A 21,225-nucleotide genomic window follows, 5' to 3' on the forward strand; every position below is an offset into this window, starting at 1 on the left:
GTATTTGGAATAGAGTGAGAGGAAAGGAAGTGAAAATACTGCTTATAAATGGCTTTCTCAAGGATTTTAGCCATGAACAGGAGAAGGACTCTAGGATGATTACTATCCCAAATGGTGGAATAAGATGAGAATTTTTTGGGGGGATTAGGCAATGGGGTTATGTGACTTGCCCAGGGTCACACAGCTAGTAGGTGTTATATGTCTGAGGCCAGATTTGAACTCAGTTCCTCCTGAATCCAGAGCCGGTGCTTGATCCACCTAGCTGCCCCAGATGAGGACTTTTTTTTTTTAATATAAATTTTTTTTATTTTTAGTTTTCAATATTCACTTCCACAAGTTTTTGAGTTCCAAATTTCTCACCCCTCCCCCCACCGCAAGATGGCATGCGTTCTGAATACCCCTTCCCCTGGTCTGCCTTCTCTTCTATCTCTCCCCCCTCCCTTCTCTTATCCCCTTCCCCTTCTATTTTCCTGTAGGGCAGGATAGACTTCTGTACCCCATTTCCTGTATTTCTTATTTCCCAGTTGCATGTGAAAACATTTTTTTTTTAAACATGTGTTTTTAAAACTTTGAGTTCCAAATTTTCTCCCTTCCTCCCTCCCCACCCACCCTCACTGAAAAGGCAAGCAACTCAATATAGGTTGTACATGTGCAGTCATGCAAAACACTTCCTTAGTAGACATGTTGTGAAAGACTAACTCTGTTTCCCTTAATCCTATCCTGCCCTCCCATTTAGTCTATTCTTTCTTTTGACCCTGTCCCTCCTCAGAAGTATTTTCTTCTTATTACCCTCTTTCCCATTCTGCCCTCCTCTCTATCACCCCCCCTCCTCTCTTGTCCCGTTCTCCCCCTATTTTCCTGTAGGGTAAGACAGATTTCCATACCCAATTGAATGTGTATGTTGTTCTCTCCTTAAGCCAAATCCTATGAGAATAAGATCTCCTCATTCCCTCTCACCTTCTCCTGTTTCCCCTCCACTGTGAGAGATTTTTCTTTTCTGTTTTTTTATGTGAGATAATTTACCCCATTCTACCTCTCCCTTTATTCTCCGAGTATCATCCTCTCTCATCCCTTAATTTTATTCTCCAGATATGACCCCTTCATCTTCAACTCACCCTGTGCCCTCTATCTATCTATCTATATATACATACATATAATTTTTTTCCTCCAACTACCCTAATACTGACAAAGTTCTCGTGAGTTACAAATATCATCTTTCCGTGCAGGAATGTAAACAGTTCAATCTTAATCAGGTGAGGACTTTTTAAGGATGGGGAAGACATGGGTGTTTTTGTAGATAGGAATGGAGGAGCCAGTAGATAGGAAGTGAGTGAAGACGAGAGAGAAAAAAATAATAGTCAAGGCAGTCTGCTGGAGAAGGTGAGGGCAGGGGGATCAGTTGTCTTATTTAATTTCAGGCGTAGTTCTGAAGCATTGCATGTGTCTGAGGCAGGTCTGGCCCCAGACGAGGAGCGGTGCTGTATAAAGCTGGAAAGATTGATCGGAGCTGGATTATGGAAGACCTTCAGTGCTACCCTGAGGACTTTTAGTTTGGCTCCTCACAATAGGTTGTCCGTGAAGGATTTTGAGCAGGAGGGTGATACTGTCATGCCTTTGTCTTAGGAAGATTATTGAAGTATTTTTTGTGGAGGGTGGATTGTGGAAGGGAGAGAATAGAATCAGAGAGATCACTGAGGAAGCTTTTATAGTAGTTTAGGTAAGAGGTAATGAGGGCTTCCACAAGGGTATTGGACACACTAATGCAGAAAGCTATATAAATGCAAGAGATGGTGTAGAGATAGAATTGACAAGACTTGGCAACTGAATGGATGTCGGGGTAACGGAGGAAAGAGAATGAAGGATACTTGAGGTTTTAAACCTGTGTGACCATTAGTGCTCTTGATGGAAACAGGGAAGATTTCAGCAGGTGAAGCTCTCTAACAGACACTGGCTATGAAGCACTGGCATTCAGTAGCAATATTAGGAGTGGATGTTATATAGATTTGGGAGTCATTTATAGTGATAGTGACTGAATTCTTAGAAGAGGATATGATCACCCAAAGAACATATAGAAGAAAAAGAAGTAACATGGAGTAATAGAGAGTCAGAGTCAGGAAGATCTGGATTCATATCCTACTTCTTGTCTCAGTTTCCTGATTTGTAAAATTATGGGGTTAGGCTTGGTGTACCAGTTTTTGAGGCTACAAAGATGAAACAGTCCTTATTCTCATTCTATCAATGGAAACAACACGTACCCATGTAAATGTATAAAAAGTCTAGATTTGGTGGAAGAGACACTAGTAGCTCTGGGGTTGGTGAGGGAATCCAGAAAGGCCTCTTATAGGAGGTACTGTTTGCTCTACATTTTGAAGGAAACTAGAGGTTCTAAGAGGTAAAGGTGACTCCTAAAGTATTGCATTCTAGACATGGAAGATAGCCTTGCAGTAGCATAAACAGGAAAAGGACTGTCCTGTGTAAGAAGAGCAAGAAGGCCAGTTTGGTTAGACTGTAAAAGGTGCTGAAGGAGACTAATATGATAAGCCTGAAAAGGTAGATTGAAGCCAGGTTGTGAAGAGCTTTAAAAGGCAGAAGAGTTTGCATTTGATCCTAGAGGTAATGGGAATTCAGTTGGGTTTATTGAGCCAGGGGAATGACATGGTCAGACCTGCCCTTTAGAAATAGTGACAACTTTGTGCAGACTGGGTTGGAGAGGTATGAAGCTTTAGGCAGGGAAAGCACTTAGAATGCTAATGCAGTAATTCAAGTGAGAAGTGATGAGGGTAGCCGTGTGAACAGAGTGATGGGAAAAGATAACGGGATGTTGTAGAGGTAGCATTTCTGAGACATGGCAACTATTTGGATGTGTGGGATCAAGAGAGAATAAAGGCATAAGAATGACACCAAAGGGCAGCTAGGTGGTCTTGGAGTTAGGAAGACCTGAGTTCAAATTCAGCCTCAGACACTTAACACTTACTAGCTGTGTGATCTGGGCAAGTCACTTAACCTCGATTGCCTCACCAAAAAGAAAAAGGAAAAAAAAAGAATGACATCAAGATTATGATTCCAGGTGATGATGGATACTGGTACCCATGAGAGAAATATGGAAATTGGGAAGGGAGTTGAGTTTTTTGGATAATTAATTTGGATAATGAATTTTGTTTTGGACATTGAGTTTGAGATGCCTGTGACATCAAGTTCAGTAGGCTTAATAGAGAATGATGTTGGACTGGAGCTCAGAGAGAGAGTGATGTAGGGGGGATATATAGAGATGATGCACAGAGATGATCATTGAACCCCTGGGAACTGATGAGGTCTCCAGGAGAATGAATAGAGAAAAGAGAAGAGGGCCCACATGAGAGCCTTGGAGTATATTCACAGGCTTTACATATCTCACTTTATCCTCAAAACAACCTTGGAAGGTAGGTGCTGTTATTATCTCCATTTTACGGATGAGGAAAGTGAGGCTGAGAGAGGTTAAATAATTTGCCCAGGGTCAGGAAACCAGTAAGTGTCTCTGAGGAAGAATTTGAACTGATCTTTGTGACCCTAAATTTAGCACTTTATCTACTACAACATCTGTCTATACCAAATGCTTTTTTATCATTTAAAAAAATGAATCTTGTAGTCTCTACACCTTTTAATCAGTTGTATGACTACGAAGGTGTACTCTGATCTAGGATATTATTTGTGAAAGCCTGTCCACTCTGTTCACAAACCTTCCTTGAAGGTGCGTTATATGTGTGTAGATTATTTTCGTATAAAAACAATAAACATTCATTAAGCTTTAACGTAGGCAAGGCATTGTGCTAAGTGCTAGGAAATAACTTCTTATGTTTATTCTTCTATTTTGCTATTGATTTGTCTTTGTTCTAAAAAATCAGCAGTCTGACTTTACATGGGCTGCCAAATTTCCTGTCTGTTAATAGATTATGATTTTTGTGTGCGTGATGCTTTTTGGCACTTTACATGTCTAGCACTTCCTAACTCTTTTAAAAAAAATTTTGTTTTTTTACTAATTTATTGTGATTTATCAACAATCACTTCTATAAGCTTTTCAGTTTTAAACTTTTCTCCTTCCTTTCCACCTCCCTCCCCAAGACAGCGCACAATCTGATATAGGCTATACATATACATTTCTATTAAACTTATTTTCACATTAGTGATGTTGTAAGGAAGAATTAGAATAGGAGGAACCACCAGGAAGAGGAGACAAAACAAAAGAAAAAAAATAGCAAATATTATGCTTTGACCCTGCATTCAAACTCCATAGTTCTTTCTCTGGATGTGGATAGCATTTTTCATCATGAGACCTTTGGAGATGTCTTAGATCCTTGCATTGCTGAGAAGGGCTAAGTCTATGAACGTTCATCATCGCACAACATGGCTGTTACTGTGTACAATACTGGTTCTGCTTACTTCACTCAGCATCAGTCCATATAAGTCTTTCCAGGTTTTTCTGAAGTCTGCCTGCTCATCATTTCTTGTAGCACAATAGTATTCCATTACATTCATATACTACAACTTGTTCAGCCATTCCCTAATTCATAGGCATCCCCTCAATTTCCAATTCTTTGCCACCACAAAAAGAGCTGCTATAAATGTTTTTTGTATGTGTGGGTCCTTTTCCCATTTTTATGATCTCTTTGAGATACAGCCCTGGAAGTACTATTGCTGGGTCAAAGGGTATATACATTTTTATAGCCCTTTGGGCATAGTTCCAAATTGCCTTCCAGAATGGTTGGATCATTTCACAACTCCACCAATAATGTATCAGTGTCCCCAGTTTTCCCACATCTTCTCCAACATTTATCATTTTACTGTTTTGTCATGTTGGTCAATCTGATAGGTGTGATGTGGTACTTCAGAGTTGTTTTGATTTTCATTTCTCTAATCAATAGTGATTTAGAACATTTTTCATATGACTATAGATGGCTTTAATGTCTTCATCTGAGAACTGCCTATTCATTTCTTTTGACCATTTATCAATTGGGGAATGACTTGTATTCTTATAAATTTGACTTAATTCTCTATATATTTTAGAAATGAGGCCCTTATCAGAAACTGGTTGTAAAAATCCTTTCCCAGTTTCCTACTTCCCTTCTAATCTTGGTTGCATTGGCTTTGTTTGTGCAAAAACTTTTCAATTTAATGTAATCAAAATTATCCATTTTGCATTTCATAATGTTCTCTATCTCCTGTTTGGTCATGAATTCTTCTGTTCTCCATAAATCTGACAGGTAAACTATTCCTTGTTCTCCCAGTTTACTTATGGTATCAGCCTTTATATCTGAATCATGAACACATTTTGACTTTATTCTGGTATATGGTGTGAGATTTTGGTCTATGTCTACTTTCTGCCATACTGTTTTCCAGTTTTCCCAGCATTTTTGTCAGAGTGAGGTCTTATCCCAGAAGGGGTCTTTGGGTTTATCAAATAGTAGATTACAGTAGTCATTGACTACTGTTTCTTGTGTACCTAACCTATTCCATTGATCCACCACTCTATTTCTTAGCCAGTACCAAGTAGTTTTGATGATTGCTGCTTTATAATACAATTTAAGATCTGGAATTGCTAGGCTACCTTCCCCTGCATTTCTTTTCTTTAGTTCCTTTGATATTCTGGACCTTTTGTTACTCCAAATGAATCTTGTTATATATTTTTTCTAGCTCTATAAAATAATTTTTTGGTAGTTTGATTGATATGGCACTGAATAAGTAAATTAGCTTAAGTAGAATTGTCATTTTTATTATATTAGCTTGGCCTACCCATAAGCAATTGATGTTTTTCTTAGAGAGAGGGATGAGGCTTCTGTCTGTATGGTCTAGAAACCTTTCTTTGGCTTCTTATTTCTTATTCCTGAACCATGTGTTCCAATATATACATATGTGTGTATGTGTGTGTGTGTGTACGTGTGTGTACATATATATATATATATATATATTTTTTACTGACCTCTCTTTGTCCACCTTTACACTGAAATCATTTACTAAAATATATGTTGATTGATTTAAAGGGTCTTACTACGTCCTTAGACTTTCCCTACCTTCTTACCCTCTGCTGCAAATGTTGGTGTATAGACTGTCATTATCTTTGTGGTAATCTTTTTGCAAATGTTTATCATGAGCACTGTAATACCGTATGACTTCGTATCCCATAAAGTTGTATTTCTTGTTCCACTATCTCCTTTATTCACTTCTCCAAGGGGAACCTGTGAGCCATCTTTCTATATAGTTGTAACTTCCTTTTTTTCTTGAAGTTTCATTTTTAATGAGATTGTCAAGACTTATAATTAGAGTACCTCTAGTAGCATAGCTACCCATTGATCACTGGATAAGGTTCTTATATTTGAATGATCAACAGGTAAGTTGATGTTTATAGAGCTGAAAATAGCGTGCTATTTGGTATTCTCTGGCTGATTTTCCTACTGCAATGCCACCATCACTAGAGAAGTGGAAAGAGGCTGTGCAGGCCTAACGTCCATTACTTTTTTAAACTTATTTCATGAGTTTTTCGTAGGTCTTCAGTGGCCAAAGAATTTATCACCAGCTGATCAGTCTGTGGTGATGAACAGGCCACATAAAGCAGGCATATTCTATTGCAGTACAGTTTATAGACTTTTAGGATACTACCACTAAAGTCTATTAGGTGGAAGGTTACTTTTTTTTTTTAACAACTACAGGGATAACTAGCATTTATTAAGCATGTATTATGATATCAGGTACTGAGCTAAGTTCTGGGGATACATATAAATGATTGAAAAAAACATGCTTTCAAGGAGCTCTTACGTTCTATAAATGGGAATAGAAAGGAAAGGAAAGATGTGGAGATAGAATGGACAAGACTTGGTAACTAACTAGATGTGGGAAGTGAGAAAGAATGAAGAGCTGACACCTAGGTCACAAACATAGTGGTGCCACTGACAGAAGTAGTGAAGTCAGAGGGAGGAAAGGGATTTGTTTAAAATATATTAAGCTCATTTTAGCCATTTAAAAAGTTTTGCTGTTCTGTAATTGTTGAGTTTATGTGTGTCCTTAAATTTTTTCTTAAAATAGAACTGTTTTAGTACAATAGTGTGTCTGACAGCTAAAGAACTGAAAGCTTTCCTGTTTGTTTTGTAGGTTGCTCTCATCGCAAAATGTTTTGTCTTTGTCACCTATCCATACAAGTGCTTCTCTTGACATCTCAAGGAAGTGGGAGAAGAAGAATAAAATAGTTTATCCTCCACAGTTACCAGGAGAGCCTCGGAGACCTGCAGTAAGTTTTTGGATAAAGCCATCTTTTAAATTTGATAATACTTTTTGACTCTTAGGTGATTAGCAGTAAAGTAAAAATTGTGTTAAAAATGTAGCTGTGTTAAAAATTGTACTGATTTGCGTGCTTTTATAATTGACAAACTCCTATAATTGGTAAAAGATGTATTTTTTTTCCTCTTTGGCATTTTCTGCAATTTGCGTTGCTTAATTTTTAAAAAACTATATATTTTTTAAAAATGAGTTTTAACACTAGAATGAATGAAACATGAATCAAAACTTATAATGTCCCAATCAGAGGTCATTAATACATTGTAAGTCAGTCCCAACTTTATCGTTAACTTGAGAAACTTTGTGAGAAAGCCCAATGTAACTACTCTTTTAAATTTAAATTTTATTTGAAATTTACTCCTTGCCTTTCTTTACAAGAACACTTCTATACATGTAGTAGAACATAAAAAAGATTATGTATAAAACCCCCGATCTCCATTTCATACTGCTTGTTTTAAAATAAATACCCACACATGCGTACATATGTATGTATACGTACACATATGTATATGAGATTCTGAATTACCTTTAAAACTGATTTGCTTGTCTGTGCTTCCATCTGAACTTCTGTTCTCTTCTGTATGCTTTGAAAAGTCTTTCAGTAGCCTCCTTTTTCTTTTTTTTAGAATCACTGTTGCTAAACTTCTTCTTTCTAACATTCTCTCCCATTAAAAAAATGAGAAGAAAAATCCCTTAAAATAAATATGCGTACTTGAGCAAAACAAATACGGTAACCATTTCAAAGAAATGTGTGTGTCATTCTGCTCCATGAGTTCACCTCTCTGTGGGGAGGTGGGCAGCATGCCTCATAATAGGTCCTTTGGAGATATGGCTGGCCATTGCTTTGATCAGAGTAGTTGAGTCTTTCGAAGTTGTCTTTCTTTACAGTGATGTTTTTCTTTACAGTGATACTTGTATGCTCTCAGTTTTGCTCAGCTCCTTTATTTCAGTTCATACTCCGCAGGATTCTCGGAAATGCTCTCTTTTATCACGTTTTATAGCACAGTGATGTGTTGGCATTTCAAAGTTCTACTTGGCTCTGGTCTTATCATCAGAAATGCTTAAGAGTTCTCTAGTTCATTAAAATTCTGTTTCGTGTTCCCCCATAGGATTTTATTCAGCTTTTTTAGTTGCATTATTCTTGGTTGTAAACTTTTTTGCCTTTTGGAATATTTTATCCCAAGATCTCTCCTGATTTTTAGCAGAAGCTGCAAGATCTTGTGCAATCCTGGCTGTGGATTCTGGTAGTTGAAATGCTTATTTCTGGATACTTGCAATTTTGTCTTTGACATGGGACCTCTGGATTTTGGCTGTGATTTCCTGACTTCTGTGACTTTTTCTTTTGGAGTTTTTTTGGGAGGTGATCAGTGGATTCTTTCTAGCTTCTGGGCAGTTTTATGATTTCTTAAAATATAGTATCTAGATTTAAAAAAAAATTATGCTGCTGAATGGAACTGGAAGAAATCATGAAATCATTCTGAATGGGTCCACTGTAAATTATATTATCTAATCTCAACTGGACCTCACTGCAGAATTACAAACATATCCTTCCTTCTTAATTGATTGACTGTCCCACACTTTCCATAGTGTCTGCTTTAAATCTTTTCATATTTCCTTTGGTCTCTCATAGCACCCCTCTCCCCCAACTTTCTCAACCAATGACCTTGTCTTGTACTTCACTGAAAGCTCTTCTTGTTAAAGGCAACTCCTTTGACATGCACCTTTGGGTCTCTTTCAACTCTGATTATATGTGTTGGTTTAAAAAACCTCTTGCTATGTACTTCTTTTTATGGAAAGTAAAAAAAAAAGACACAGTATTCATGTCAATAAATACCTTTATAACTTCCTTTATTTAAGTTTGTCCCTTTTCTTGAAGGCAAAATTTCTTCCATAATCTCTGGTTGAAAGCTTCTTTGGTATCATAGGGCAGTACCATAATTCAGTAGATTCACGATTTCTTCCATGAAGATAACTTCTAACTCAGTGCCACCCAAAAGATTTAGAGTTGAAAGAGACCTTAGAGGACATTGAATCTAATGCCCTCATCTTACATATGAGGAAACTGAGGCTCAGAGAAGTTAAGTGACTTGACCAAAATCACAAAGATAGTGTCTTGCGCTGGATTTGAACCCAGGTGTTGTGGCTCCAAATCTAGTGTTTCTCTTCCTTTGTGACTCTTGTGCATGATTTACCATACATTTCTTATGGAAGATCCATCCCTTGTACTAATGGCCTTCGTTTTAACATGTTACGGGTACAGATGGGCCACTTTTCTTGTTATGTGACTCCTCTCCGTTTTTGTTTAAATGCACTCAACAATCTTTTTATAACTTGTGCCATTAGAAATATACCACAGCTTGTTAGACCAGTAACCAAGTTAAAAAAGAGAAATAATTACTGAAATGTCTTAACCTGAATACCGTTCTCTAAATCACCAATTTTATTTTTTATTGCTCGTTTTAGATTTTCAGTTGAGACTTTAACTAGAAATAGTTAAGCTATTAAGTATTGAAACTAATAGCTATGAAATAGTACAGTACTTGTCAAGACTAAGATTTATCAGTAAAGTGTATTTTGTAATTGTTGTCTCTGGATTTTTTTAGTCAAATATCCTGAATGGTAAAATTAAGAAAATTAATGACAGGTCCTCTGTTTAACACTTACAAATGAGAATAATACTAATCATTATGGACAGAGTAAATTGATTGAAATGATTTTGATTGACTTTTTGGCATCATCTATGCTCCTTATATAACTGTCTGAAAAAAGAAATTTGCTTATGTTTTGTATTGGAACTCTGGAGCGATTTGATTTGGTGAATGGGTTGGATTTTGCTGAATGAATGAGATATACTGTGATTTCAAGTTTTGACACCTTACATTGGGAAATTCTTTAATCTTTTTCTTACTTTAAATGCCATGGAATGAATTATTGCTTATCATGGACCTACTTATACCTTATTAGACTGCAAAAGATTGATACCACTTTCCAGCTGCTTAATCTATTTTTGGTCATAATTTTCTCACTGGGTTGTATGATTCTCAACACTTTTACATAGCCTTGGACAAATAGCCACTCTCTCAGTCTGGAAGTATTTTCACCAGCCTTGGCTTCCAATTTTGTAACTAGCTCCTGTGATACTTACTAAGCGCTTCCCAAGTTTTTATACAAGTAGCAAAACAATAAACAGTTTGAAGTCACATTTTTCAGTTAAGTGAAGAGAAAAAAAGAGACTAGTAACAATCCACTAAATACGATCTTTTTATGGAAATATTTCCATTCCCAGTTTCTTTTGATCTCCAATGTTTGCTATGCTTTAATATTCTTAGCTGGGGTGTGCCTATATAATTTAAGTAGTACCAGTATCCAAGGAATGTAGATTCACCCAGGCCATTTGGGGGAAGACCTTGCCACTCGAGGTACTCTTCCCCATTATTTAGCTATCTCCTCCCTAGCTCCAGTGGTCGCGGCTACCCAGACCCATTAGGGTTAACAGTGGAGAAGAGACATGGCTGCTCACATCACTTGGATGAAATGACAGTCAACAACTCTAATGCTTCTGGTGAGATGGAGGACCTTCAGACTGTACCATCTGCCCTGTCACTACGTCCTAAGATTCTCTGTCCCTTAACATCTTTCCTGCCTCCACACCCTTCAGACCCTGGGCACTATCATCTTATCTATACATATACTTTAAAGACCCCTGGGCCTTGCCATCTGTCCTTGGGACATCCAGGCCTTTCTGTCTGACCTGCAGGTATCTCCCCTAATTACAGTGTGAGCTCCTTGAGAGTAGGGACTATCTGGGTTTTTATATTTGTATCCTCAGTGCTTAACGTAATTAATGACCACTTAATAAATCCTTTTTCATTTGTTCTTTGTACCTTTGTAGGCCTTTTTTTATAGCTTTTTTTTTAGTCATGCGGACCCAATAATATGTCATTGATTTTGTTTCCACTAATTGGGAATTTGGATAATTTGGACTGAGATTGGGTTGCAGGTTATTAATATACTTTCTATTTAAAAAAAGTAACCGCTTTGCAAATTACTTGCATGAACAAAATTGTTGGAAGAGTGATCAATTTATTCTATAGTTTTTTCAGGTAATCTTAGTGGCTTTAAAAGCACCCATATATTTACAATCAACAAACTAGTTTTAACTCATTCTTACAAATTTGAGAGATACATGGCTTAGTAGTGTGGTTCCCTGAAGCCAGAAAGAGCCTGAGGTTAAGTCTTGCCTCTAACATTGACTATGTGATCCTTAGAAAGTTGCTTAATTTCTCAGTGCTCTATGAAACTCTTTAAGACAGAGAAAGTGCTACCTACATTGTTAGAGTTCTTCCTACAAATGAAATCAGAAGTCCAGTTGTATTTTATCACACCAGTTTAAAAAAAAAAGCTATTAATGCCTTTTCATTAAAGCAAATCTCCTAAGTCCTAAACTTAGGACTTATATTTGTGTAATGCTTTTTCCTGCTACTAATCTCTCTCTCTCTCTCTCTCTCTCTCTCTTTACATATGTGTGTGTGTGTGTGTGTGTGTGTATGTGTATGTGTGTGTGTATATATATATATACACACACGCACGTATATATATATATATACGTGTGTATATGTATATATATAGCATATATATGTGTGTGTGTCTATATGTGTATATATGTATGTATATGTAAAATTAATCAAATGCATTTCTTTAAAAAGTATTCTTAACAAATTATTAAACATTTCTCTGTAAATTTCTCATTCAGACTGATTTTCTCCAATCCAAGCATTCCTACAGTTCAGTACGTTATGTCTTAATCTATCCAAATCTTCCTTAATTGAGGCCTTAAAAAGATTTCCCATCATTCCTTAAAAAGTTATCACTTTTTCTGTTTAAATATTGACCTTTCCCTTTTAACTTTTGAAGATGATGAATAAGTAGCTGTTCCCTTATCTTCTTGGTACTTCATCTCTTCTCCATGCTCCATCTAGAATTATGGTATTTACATAATACTAAGTTAATCATATATACTGCAGGTTCAAAGGTAGCACACCAAAGGAAATCAGGGATGGAAACATTTCCATATAAAGAATTGCATTTAGTGGATTAATTTTTGTGGATTAATATTAGCAGTCATGACAGTTCTCTTTTCTCTCTACCCTGCTCCCCAGGATATTTTATTTCTGAAAATATAATTAGGCTATTGCTACAGTTTTCAGCCTGTCAGCTTCTATTGTAACTGAAAGGCGACGCAGTCGGTATTAAAAGATTGGCCCCTTGAGAGAAGACCACTGCTGCTTCTAAAGCATTTGAAGTTTCCAGCAGAGGCTAGGATATTTAGGAAACTTCTTTGGAGTCATCAGCTTTATCTTCATTGGCAAGCATTTTCTAAAAGAAAAAAGGAAATTAAACCCTCAGCATTTTTTGAGCACTGACACTGTGCCTAATACAATGAATAAATGTTCCCCCCTGTGCCTTTGTCCACGATGTTCCTTTCCTCACCTCTGCCTCATAGAACCCTAGTTTTCCTTCAGGAACCTCTGATATGCAGCCTTCCCTGATTGCTGCAGGCCTTTTCAGCCCTCTCTCTCTCAAACTACTCTATATTTAACTACTTTGTGTTTTTTGTATTTATTCTCTTTACATTTATTCCATATGTACTCATATTTATCCTTGGTGTCTTCCCTGTTAGGATGTAAGCTCCTTGGGAGTGAATTGCTTTATTTGTATCCCTACCACCTAACACACTTCCTGGTACACGATAGGTACTTAATTAATGCTTTTGAGTGACATTATCCAAACTACTTAATTTTGCTTTTCAAAGGAAATTAATTGTTTTGTCATGAAACCTTTGGCAAAAAGGCAAGATTTTTTTTTTGATGTCCTTTTTATTGTGGTATATTTAGATAGCCAGATATAAAACTATGCCTCCTTGGTTCCTTCAAGTAGAGAAACATTAACTAATGCATCTTCTGGTTGGCCCCATAAGAATAGCAAAAACTAAACTTTACGGTTTTAAAATTAGGAACGTTAGGTCTCCCTTAACCTTTAGCTGAAAACGTTTTTTAATATTTCCTTTAATAGATTTTTTTTTAAGCAAGTAAACTCAAATTCCGTTTCTATTATAGTTTTGTTGTCTAGTTCATATTTAAATAATTCATAAGTCACTTTCTTTACAACAATACTTTGAGGTAGTTAATGAAAGTATTCTGGTCACCAACTTACAAATAAGGGCACTCTAGCTCAGTAAGGCTAAGGATCTTGTACATGGCCACACAAACCAGTAAGTGGTGCTGTCCCAGGCCTTCTGATTCCAAGCCTAGTTCTCTTTCCATTAATATCTAAGGATACTGAGATGCTTCATAACTGTACTGAGGTGTTTCTAGATAAGAATACAACTCATTTTCTCTTTTTAAATGGGGGACAGTGGAAACTAATCTTTAAAAAACCCAAAAAACTATTGATATCTTGTTTTTATATTGCCTATTTTCCCCATTATATCCTTTTCTCTCTCTCAGAGAACCAGTGCTGATAATAAAGAATAAAAAAGAGAAAAAAATTTAGTTCACCTAGTCAACATGTCACCTACATGTGACACTGTATGCTATGTTCCACATCTGTAGACACCCTATGAGGCTTATTTTCATGTGTTGCTTGTAAGCTACCTCTGAAGGCAGTTCCAAAAGAGGTGTTACAAAAATTACCTGAGCAGTGGTAGCACCATTGGAATGGAGCCTTTCCTAAGTGACTGCCTTATAGGGGAACAACACTTGGAGCTGTAAGTTCTGGCATGGGTTTTGTGTGTCACCGTATCATTTTATGATCATTTTTTAATACATGGATATTGCCTTAGAGCCATTTGAAGCTACACAGAAAAATGAGTTTCATTAAAAATGGTATTACACAACTTAAGCATTCCAATATATTCACTAGGCTTGTCTCTAAATACTTTTTGGCAGGTATAAAAAATCAAGTTCACCTACAAAGGATGAAAATTGGCCAAGATCGAAGGTATTTAAAAGAATGTATTGCTGGCTTCAATGACATGTCACAAAGAGGAGTGTTTTGAGAAGCAGGAATTTGGTGTAACTGAAAGAGTAACAGACCCCGAGTCAGGATATCTAACTCTCAGCCCCTCACCTGCTAGTAACTCTCCATGTGTTCATAGGCAAGGGTCTTCATCTCTCTGGGTCTCAATTCCCTTACCTATAAATTGAAAGACTTGAGCTAGGTGATTGCTAAGGGTCTTTCATTTTGAATCACTTAGGTTAGAAGATCCCTTTATATTTCTGCCATAACCCAGGTCTGACAGCTTCTAGAATTTGCACCAAGATCCCATCTATCTCTGTGTTCCTCAACCAAAAATCTTTCCTGATTCTTCCCCAACTCCTGCTGCTAGTGCTCTTCCTATCAGAGCTACCTCGTATTTATTTTGTATTTATTCTGTGTAGACTTGTATGTGTACATTGGATCGTATATTTAGAGCTGGAAGGAACTTTAGCGATCATTCAGTTCAGCCTTCACATTTTACATTTGAGGAATCGAGATCTAAGAGCAAAAGGATCCTGCTGAAGGTAACGTGGATGGGAAATAGCAGTGGCAGAATTCAAACCCAAGTCCTGTGACTCCAGATTCACCATTCTCTCCATTGTGCCATGATATCTGCTCCCCCCCACCCCCGGTAGAATAATAAGTTCTTTGAGTCCAGGGTCTGTTCCTTTTTCTGCCTTTGTATCTTCGGTTTTGAGCACAGTGCCTGGCACAGTGAAGACATTTAATAAATGCTTTTAGGTTGGTCAGTTGATTCTGAGGTTTTACTAGCTCCCAGCTCTCACAGGCCATGGTTCTGTGATTTTAAGTGTCAGCGTGGCTCCTTGGAAGGATAAAACACTTACTTAGAATATAGAAATTCTAGTCTGTGTTTAAAACAGCAAACTAGTCATATTAATATATGGCTTTCTTATTTAAATACTTCAGGGATCTCTAAGGTCGCCAGTATGGCTGTTCCCTTCTCTAATACACATTTCAGAGATTCTCAGGAGATGCAGTGGCTAAAAATGTCCTCGCCTCTTGGGCAACCTAGTCATGAGCTCCTCTGAACTTAGGTGAATGTTAACAGATACACAGTAAGTCCGGTGCTACACCCATCCTCAACATCTTGGGAACAGTTGCCAGAATTTCTGCCTCACTGGAATCACCTTTATGAGCCCACATCTCTGGGTCACCCTGGGCTCTCAGCATAGGACTGCAGGAGCACTTGATTGTCCTACCTCATTGAGAAATCTTCCTTTTTTGGAAGGGCAGTTGCCCACTAAATTGGGGATGAGGAATTTGGGACCTAGATAGGTGTGGGACCTTTAGTCTTCAGGCTTTTTTTTGTGAGGGGCTATTATTATTCTCTCCTATACTGCCTCCCCCATTCTTCATGTAGCAGATTGATTTGTTGGTGTCTGAAAATTGTCAGTCATATTTTTTAGAGAGGAAAAGTGACTTGCTTAAGGTAATTTAGATGGTAAATAGAAGTGGCAGGATTCAAACCCAGGTCCTTTAACTCCAAATTCACCATTCTTCATTGTAGGTAGTGGGATGGGTAGAACCCTAGTCTTGGAGTTGGAAAGACAAGTTCAGATCCTTCCTCAGATGCTCACTAGCTATGTGACCCTGGCCAAGTGACTTAACCTCTCTCAATCTCAGTTTCCTTATATATAAAAGGGGAATTGTAACAACACCTACTTCTCAGAGCTGTTATGAGGATCAAATAAGATGACATATGTAAAGTATTTTGCAAACCTTAAGGAACTATATAAATGCTAACTATATGACACATTATGTTATTATTTACATTATAAGATCTTCATCCAGATCATATCCTTTAACCGTAGGTGCCCCTCAGGTTCTCTCCCTAGGTTCTCTCCTCCCCTCCCCTCCCCTCTCCTCCCCTCTCCTCTTTACTTGGTGATGTCATCATCTTCCATGGATTTAATTATAAACTCTGTGCTGATGAATCTCAAATCTACCTATCCCATCCCAGCTTCTCCACTCATCTCCAGTCTTGCATCTCCAACTGTCTTTTAGACATCTTGACTGGATGTCCAGTAGACATTTTAAACTAAGCATGTCCAAAACTGAGCTCATTATCTTTCTCCCTAAGTTGTACCTCTCTCTGCTCCCAACGTCTCGGTTACTGTTGAGGGCAGTATCATCTTCCAGTCTGTAAGGCTCATAAACAGCAGTCACCCTAGACTCTTTACTATCTCTCACCTCCCACATCGCCGCTGGCATCAGGGCCTGTTGATTCTACCTTTTTGCGACATCTCTCAAATCCGCCCCTTCTCTCTTCGGAGTCAGAGCCAGTGCAGGTTCCCACCTCCTTACACCTCTATTATTTCAGTAGCCTGCTTCAAGTCTCTCCCCACTCCAGTCCATCTTCCATTCAGCCACAGAAGTGATTTTTTTATAATTAATTTATTTTTAGTTTTTAACGTTCACTTCCTTAAGATTTTCTTTTTTGTTTTTTTTTGTTAATTTTTAAAAATTTATTCTTACTTTTCAACATTCACTTCCACAAGATTTTGAGTTCCGCATTTTCTCCCCATCTCTCCCCTCCCCCACCCCAAAATGTGCATTCTGTATACCCCTTCCCCTAATCTGCCCTCTCTTTCTGTCACCACCCTTCCTTCTCTTATCCCCTTCCCCTTCTGTTTTCCTGTAGGACGGGATAGATTTCTATACCCCATTGACTGTATATCTTATGTGAGATGTATATCAATACTCAAATTGTTTCTTTCTGGCTGCTTGCACTATTTTCTCCTTGACCTGGGAACTCTGGAATTTGGCTGTAATATTGCTAGGAGTTTTCCTTTGGAGATCTCTTTTAGGAGGTGATCAGTGGATTCTTTCCATTTCTATTTTACCCTATGATTCTAGAATATCAGGGCAGTTTTCCTTGATAATTTCTTGAAAGATGATGTCTAGGCTCTTTTTTTGATTGTGGCTTTTAGGTAGTCCAATAATTTTAAAATTATCTCTCCTGGATCTATTTTCCAGGTCAGTTGTTTTTCCAAGGAGATATTTCACATTGTCTTCTATTTTTTCATTCTTTTGGTTTTGTTTTTTAGTTTCTTGATTTCTCATAAAGTCATTAGCTTCCATTTGCTCCATTCTAATTTTTAAAAAATTAATTTATTTTTAGTTTTCAATATTCACTTCCACAAGATTTTGAGTTCCATATTTTCTCCCCATCTTGTCCCTCCCCCCACCCCAAGATGGTGTGCATTCTGAATACACCTTCCCCTAATCTGCCCTCCCTTCTATATCACCCTGCGCCTCCCCCATCCTCCTTCTCTTATTCCCTTCCCCTTCAATTTTCCTGTAGGGCAGGATAGATTTCTATACCCCATTGCCTGTATACCTTATTTCCCAGTTGCATGTAAAAACAATTTTTAACATTTGTTTTTAAAACTTTGGGTTCCAAATTTTCTCCCTTCCTCCCTCCCCACCTACCCTCATTGAGAAGGCAAGCAGCTTGATACAGGTGTACATGTGTAGTCATGCAAAACACTTCCATAGTGATCACGTTGTGAAAAACTTAAGTGTATTTCCCCCAATCCTATCACACGCCCCATTTATTCTGTTCTCTCTTTTGACCCTGTTCCTTCTTAGAAGTGTTTGCTTCTGATTACCCCCTTCTCCAGTCTGCCCTCCCCTCTATTATCACCCCGCCCTCTTGTCCCTTTCCCCCCTATTTTCCTGTAGGGTAAGATAGATTTCCATAACTAATTGAGTGTGTATGTTATTCCCTCCTTAAGCCAAATCCTATGAGAATAAGATTCACTCATTCCCTTTCACCTTCCTGTGTTTCCCCTCCACTGTAAAAGCCTTTCTTGTCTATTTTATGTGAGATAATTTACCCCATTCTACCTCCGCCTTCTGCCTTCTCCCAGTATAATCCTCTCTCACCCCTTAATTTTATTCTCCAGATATCACCCCTTCATCTTCAACTCACCTTGTGTCCTCTATTTATCTATCTATATATACATATGTATAATTTTTTTCCCTCCCACTACCCTGATATTGACAAAGATCTCATGAGTTACAAATACCATCTTTCCATAAAGGAGTGTAATCAGTTCAACCATAGTAAGTCCCTTATGATTTCTCTTTTCCTGTTTACCTCTTCATGTTTCTCTTGAATCTTGTATTTGAAAGTCAGATTTTCTATTCAGCTCTGGTCTTTTCAGCAAGAATGCTTGAAAGTCCTCTATTTCGCTGAAGGTCAATTTTTGTCCCTCAAGAATTATACTCAGTTTTGCTGGGTTTCATTCTAATTTTTAAGGAATTATTTTCTTCAGTAAGCTTTTGGACTTCCTTTTCCATTTGGCCAATTCTGCTTTTTAAGGCATTCTTCTCCTCATTGGCTTTTTGGACCTTTTTTGCCGTTTGGGTTAGGCTATTTTTTAAGGTGTTATTTTCTTCAATATTTTTTTGGCTGCTTTTAGCCAGCTGTTGACTTGTTTTTCATGATTTTCTTGCATCATTCTCATTTATCTTTTTTTTTTTTTGGCAGTTGGTGTTAAATGACTTGCCTAGGGTCACACAGCTGTGTGGTCTGAGGCCGCATTTGAACTCAGATCCTCTTGACTTCAGGGCCGGTGCTCTATCTGCTATGCCACCTAGCTGCCCCGGAATTCTCATTTCTCTTCCCAGTTTTTCCTCCGCTTTTCTTACTTGTTTCTCAAACTCTTTTTTGAGCTCTTCCATGGCCTGGGACTGATTGATATTTTTCTTGGAGGCTTTGGATGCAGGAGCTTTGACTTTGTTGGTCTTCTTCTGGTTGTATGTTTTGATCTTCTTTGTCACCAAAGTAAGATTCTGTGTTCAGACTTTTTTGCACTGTTTGCTCATGTTCACAGCCAATTACTTGACTTTTAAACTCTTTGTTAAGATACACTTCTAGTATACAGATTTCCAGTGTGGAGGGTGTACTGTCCCAAGCTTCTGGGATTTTGTATAGCTGTTTTCAGAGATATTTCTAGGGACTTGTAAGTTTTCCGTTCTTCCAAGGTTATGATCAAAGGTGAGATGTTCACTCCTTTCCTGGCCTGTGCACTGGTCTGTGAGTGAATGCAAGCACTCTTTTCTGCCTTGGAACTGTGAGAGGGATTCTCTCTCTACCGCTGCTACAAGTTCCACCACGCCAGCACTACTTTTTGACCCAGGACCACCACCCAGGACTGTGATTCAGATCCAGGCATGGGCAAAGCAAGAGAATCCTGCCTCAGCACCAGCAAAGAGATCCCTGAAATCCCCTTTTGATCAGCTGCTTGATTCCCCCTCAGTCTGTGGGCTGAGAGCTCCTGAAGCAGCTGTTGTGCTGGGACTAGGGCTGGACTGAGCTCCTCTCTCACTGTGGTCCAACAGACCTTTCCTATTGACCTTCTAAGTTGTCTTTGGCATTTGTGGATTGAGAAGTCTGGAAACTGCCACAGTTGCCCTTGATTCAGTCCCCTGAGGCTCGAGGTTCACTGAGGCCTGGTCTTTGCCTGTGCAGTCCTTGCTGAACGTGTGCTCTTCTCCCAGCCTGGCACAAGAGACCTTTCCAATCAACCATCCAGGTTGTCTTGGGCTGAAAATTTGTTTCATTCTGTCTTTTTGTGGGTTCTGCTTCTCTAGAATTTTTTTAGAGCCATTTTTTACAGGTATTTGGAGGGGTCTGGGGAAGAGCTCAAGCAAGTCACTGCTTTTACTGTCCCATATTGGCTCCGTCCCCAGTGATTTTTCTAAAGCATAGGTCTGATCATGTTACCCCTTGTACTCCATAAATTCCGGTGGCTCTTTATTACCTCCAGGATCAAGTACGAAATCCTGTGTTTTACATTCAAAGTCCTTCATAATTGAGGACCTACCCCCTCCCAGCCTTTCCAGTCTTCTTATACCTCACTCGCCTCCATGTACTCTAAAGTCCAGTGACACTGTCCTCCTTGTTGACCACAAAAAAGGCACTCCATCTTTCATCTTTTCATTTCTCTGGCTGCCCCCCAAGCCCGGAATGCTCTTCCTTCTTATCTCAATCTGTGTCAACTAAAATTCCATCTTATAATTTTATGGGAAGTTTTTCCCAACTCTTCTTAATTCTAGTGCTTATTTTAATTATTTCCTATTTTTCCTAGATATAGCTTGTTTTTATATATTTGTTTGCTTGTTGTCTCCTCCATTATATCGTGAGCTCCTTGAGGGCAGGGATTGTCTTTTGCCTCTTTTTGTATCCCAGGCACATAAGTGCTATATAAATGTTTAATTAATAGATGCTAATCGACTGACACTGATACATACATATACACACATATGTATATACACACTTGTGTCTATGTACACATCTACACATGTGTATGCTTATGTATACTAATGTATGATGTATGCATATTTTTTCCCCTGGTGGGTTGGATTTGTGATTTCATTCATATGGGGAACTTCCATTGTATAAACTCTCTCCACTGATGCAGACAGGCAACTCTTCTGTAACCTGATGCAGCTAGGTGATGCAGTGGGTAGTGCATTGGGCTTGGAGTCAGGAAGACTTGAATTCAGATCTGGCCTCAGACACTTACTAGCTGTGTGAGTCTGGGCACGTCATTTAACCTCTCTTTGCCTGTTTCCTCATCTGTAAAATGGGAATAATAATATAGCTACTTCCCAGTGTTTGTGAGGATCAAATGAGATAATAAATGTAAAGGACTTGGCACAGTACCTGGCACATTAAGTGCTACATAAATGTTAGCTATTACCATTATTATTATTACCTGTAGTCTCAGTTGCCTGATGGACATTGAGTTAATGCTCATAGTGCTGGAATCTGTCAGGGGCAAGATTTAACTTGTCTTCCAAACTTCATTGCTCATCCTCTATTCACTATGCTATACTACCCCTCTTGATTAT

At 38.2% G+C, this 21,225-nt stretch overlaps 1 protein-coding gene across 2 annotated transcripts in view; it reads left to right on the forward strand.

The window, feature by feature from the left end:
- The window catches only part of MRPL22 (mitochondrial ribosomal protein L22), a 50,157-nt gene that overhangs the window by 8,565 nt on the left and 20,367 nt on the right, over window positions 1-21,225 (forward strand). The window contains exons 1-2 of one of the 2 annotated variants that reach the window (XM_020974620.2): window positions 7,167-7,255; window positions 14,250-14,301. Coding sequence is in view for 1 of the 2 variants with exons in the window: in XM_020974619.2 (XP_020830278.1) it covers window positions 7,120-7,255 (136 nt within the window). In the remaining variant the exon portion in view is untranslated. Of the gene's footprint in view, window positions 1-7,119; window positions 7,256-14,249; window positions 14,302-21,225 lie in introns of those variants that run through there. The other variant, XM_020974619.2, reaches the window with a different exon arrangement.

The sequence above is a fragment of the Phascolarctos cinereus genome, unplaced genomic scaffold (assembly GCF_003287225.1).
Source record: "Phascolarctos cinereus isolate Bilbo 61053 unplaced genomic scaffold, phaCin_HiC Scaffold_2;HRSCAF=192, whole genome shotgun sequence".
Taxonomy (NCBI): Eukaryota; Metazoa; Chordata; class Mammalia; order Diprotodontia; family Phascolarctidae; genus Phascolarctos; species Phascolarctos cinereus.